Here is a 3,292-nt window from a genome sequence, read left to right on the forward strand (position 1 = left end):
AAAATGAAAGCTCAGATGGGCCAATCTGGAATCTTATAAGGTCATAAGGAGCAAGGTTACCTCCCATTATCTGTTTTGCCCGCCCAGAGAATTTGGCCAACCCATGAGAGAGAGACATCATGGCTTTAAAACAACCAAAGTGGCAGTTGGTCAAGGCCACACCCCCACCCTCCACCTTGTGCACTTTTAAGTCACTACAGATATAACTAGACATTATTTTGACCATTTGTGCAAGTATGAATACGGTGTGAAGATGTGTGTGTGTGTGTGCGTGCGTTGCTGGCTGGGTGTTGATGGTTGTATAAACCCAGCTTGTTGGCTGGTATTTTAAATATGTGAAGTGGGCGAATCAGAGTTTTATGGTGCTGTTGTTTCGGCAACTTTAGTGTTTAAAAAACATATCAATCTCTCTCTCTCCCTCTCGTTCACTCGTTTAATAGACTGCTGCGGAGCGGGTACGTATCTGCGTGTGTGTAAGTGTGTTAAGGGAAACTCTAACTTGCAGAGCACCTTTACTGAAATGCCGAGCTAACCTATAGCACCAGCAAAATAAAACCTCTGGTGCTGCCAGTGGATGTGAATTACTCTGCCAAAATATACAGAGCTGTTATAAATAAAGTATTCTAACTCTGAAGCCAAACTCAAAGCAAAGGCCTTTATTTCTCCGGAGGTGCTTCTGCATTCAGTTTTATGTTTTCCTCTCTCTTTAATGATTTATTTACAAAGTCTGCATATCATTAGCATGTATATTTTCTTTCACCACCATCCTTCTAACCATTCACACAAATTGACACCCAGGAGCTTCATAGCATGACCCAGCCACTTGTTTATTTTAGCTGTTGTTATATGCCCTGTTTATTGACGAGAATAGATTAATCTGCATTAACCCTCAGTGAAAATATATATCGATATTAGGGTTGGGTACTGTTCACATTTTTATCGGTACCGTTACCCAAAATTCGGTACCCAACGGTACCTTTTTCAGTACATTCCTTCTCTAATAAGGAAAGAAATAACTTCAGTTGTAAAAATAATTCCAAACCTATTCATCCTATTTACTTCCAAGTAAAACATTATATTATTTACTAAGACCAAAACAAAACAAACAACTCTCTCTCCCCTCCCAAACCTGTCCCGACAACTTACATGCATTCAGGTACCAAAATCTTGCACCGTTTTATTCAACGTGAATTGGTCCTCTGTAGTTCTGACGCAATTCGGTCGGTACCCAACCCTAATTGATATCTTGTCTCTATAGAAATTATATTTTTATACAAAGTAGCTGATTGATAGGTGTATGTAACTGCATGAGTGTGAAGCAGGGCGGATGGTAAAAACAGCCTTTGTGCCTCATAACCATAGGTGATCTCTACCTGATAGCATGTGACTGTAGTCACAGGACAAGTATATTTAAAAGGGCTTAGAAATATTGGCTCACATCATCCCAAAAATGACTTTGGGGTTGTGTTAACTCATGCCCAAAACTGTAATTTCTTCATACATTTGTATCTATTTTTTAATAAATAAAACAAGATAATTATTGTATAATATATATTATAATACTTCTAAAAAGTTGTTGGTATGCTGTCAGCTGTTCAAACTGAATCCTCCATATCAGTAGGATTTCCTGTTCCAGGCGTCATTGACATTAGGATGTTACCTACTGTGAAGGACCAAGCAAACCTATTTTCTCTGACGAAGTTATTTGCTTTGATTTTATGGATCAAGTGGACTCAAGTGTGAGTTCCTGTACTTTAAAAAAAAATTTTTTACAGGCATATAAGATGAAAGCAGCAAAAGTTTTGAATATAGAAAGCCCACTATTTGATTGATGTAACATTTATCTTTGATGTGATCCCATCTTCACTCTAAAAGTTATTTTTGCATTCTGGATTGGCAGGTTTAGCTTAATACTAGATACTTTTTTTGCAATGTTTTGAAGGAAGCCGAAGGTGTTTTATGCAGGCTTTATGGGCCATAGGAGTCTAAATTAAACTTTGGCGCTTGTTTTTTCACAATAGAAGATAACCCGAACGTTTGACACCTGGTTAATGTTGTCAACTTACAGAAAAAAGCTTGAAGAGGGGATACTGGAAAACCTTCCACTTCTTATCCTTGTAAGCAATCATTGGAACATCGACTTTGCTGAGATACTGAGAAAACAGGAGGATCAGACAGACCGTGCTGTGGGAAAACAGAAGACAGGACACAATTTGTCACTCAGTTGTTTCCCCCAAGGCCTTGCAATTAGATCTCACAGCTATTAGTATAATTGGGCTAAGTATGGCATGCTTTCACACCGTACAGTTAGTGGGTGGTCATAGCAAGTGAACACTTGCCATTTTACCCAACAGGTATCCCTATGTGGTCACTGTGTTAAGGATTATGGGTAAGTAACAGTGCATGACAGGCCACTTGAACATTGTTAAATACTTTACTCAGTTTCTTGCATTTGAATGGCATCTCATGCTGCGCGTGAAGCACTTCCTGCTGTGCATGAAAACACTGCACACTGTGCATCAAACACTGTTCTGAACCACAGTGAGTGTCATGGTGCATGTTATTTCATTTGGAAAGACTGCAGCCTGTTGAAATGTCTACCAGAGAAAGAAACTGGGGAAAATAAAAAAGCCGTATTCTATTTTGAAGAAGAAAGACATGCTTTATAAAATCAACAGGTCACTCAAATCCGATTTAACCATTTAATTTGTACCTGATCCAGATTAAATTTATGACTGCAGCAGCAAAACCAGTCTAAACATCTAGTTGAACATATCAAATAAAAACTGTGTTTGAACTAAAAAAAACATAGCTGCCTCAAACTCTCTCCTGAAATTACTAGATGTTGTCTACCACAGTGCCATATGTTTTGTGACCAAAGCCCCCTATAACACCCACCACTGTAACCTGTATGCATTAGGTTGCTGGCCCTCGTTTAAGGGAGAATTCCTGTCAATTACAACACGTAGCTCTGTTGTTTGGAAATTTGGAGTAGTGTCAGTAGAGAGAAAAACAAAAACAATCGGTGCTGCCAACACCGTGTTATCCTCCTACTAGAGCTAAAACCGAACAGGTTTAAACAGAGCATGTTGTCCAACGTGTTTTTAGCCTCTAAACATGTTCAAAATGTTATTCAAAGTGCCTACCCATGTATTCCTTCTGAGTGAACACAGTAAATCTGACTGCTGTAAATGTGAAAGAAATGCATGAAAGTTGTGCTAATTTAGCTCTGTTTAGTTCCAGTGTTGATACTGCAAGAAGTGCTTGGGGACCGTCTACAAACTACAACACT

The 3,292-nt window shown here is 38.8% G+C and overlaps 1 protein-coding gene across 1 annotated transcript in view; it reads right to left on the reverse strand.

Annotated features, from left to right (window-relative positions):
* Positions 1-3,292, reverse strand: part of si:dkey-106n21.1 (solute carrier family 23 member 2) — a 58,453-nt gene that overhangs the window by 23,078 nt on the left and 32,083 nt on the right. The window contains exon 6 of the mRNA XM_032522932.1: positions 2,067-2,184. Within this exon, the coding sequence (XP_032378823.1) occupies positions 2,067-2,184 (118 nt within the window). The remainder of the gene's footprint in view (positions 1-2,066; positions 2,185-3,292) is intronic.

The sequence above is a fragment of the Etheostoma spectabile genome, chromosome 8, assembly GCF_008692095.1.
Source record: "Etheostoma spectabile isolate EspeVRDwgs_2016 chromosome 8, UIUC_Espe_1.0, whole genome shotgun sequence".
Taxonomy (NCBI): Eukaryota; Metazoa; Chordata; class Actinopteri; order Perciformes; family Percidae; genus Etheostoma; species Etheostoma spectabile.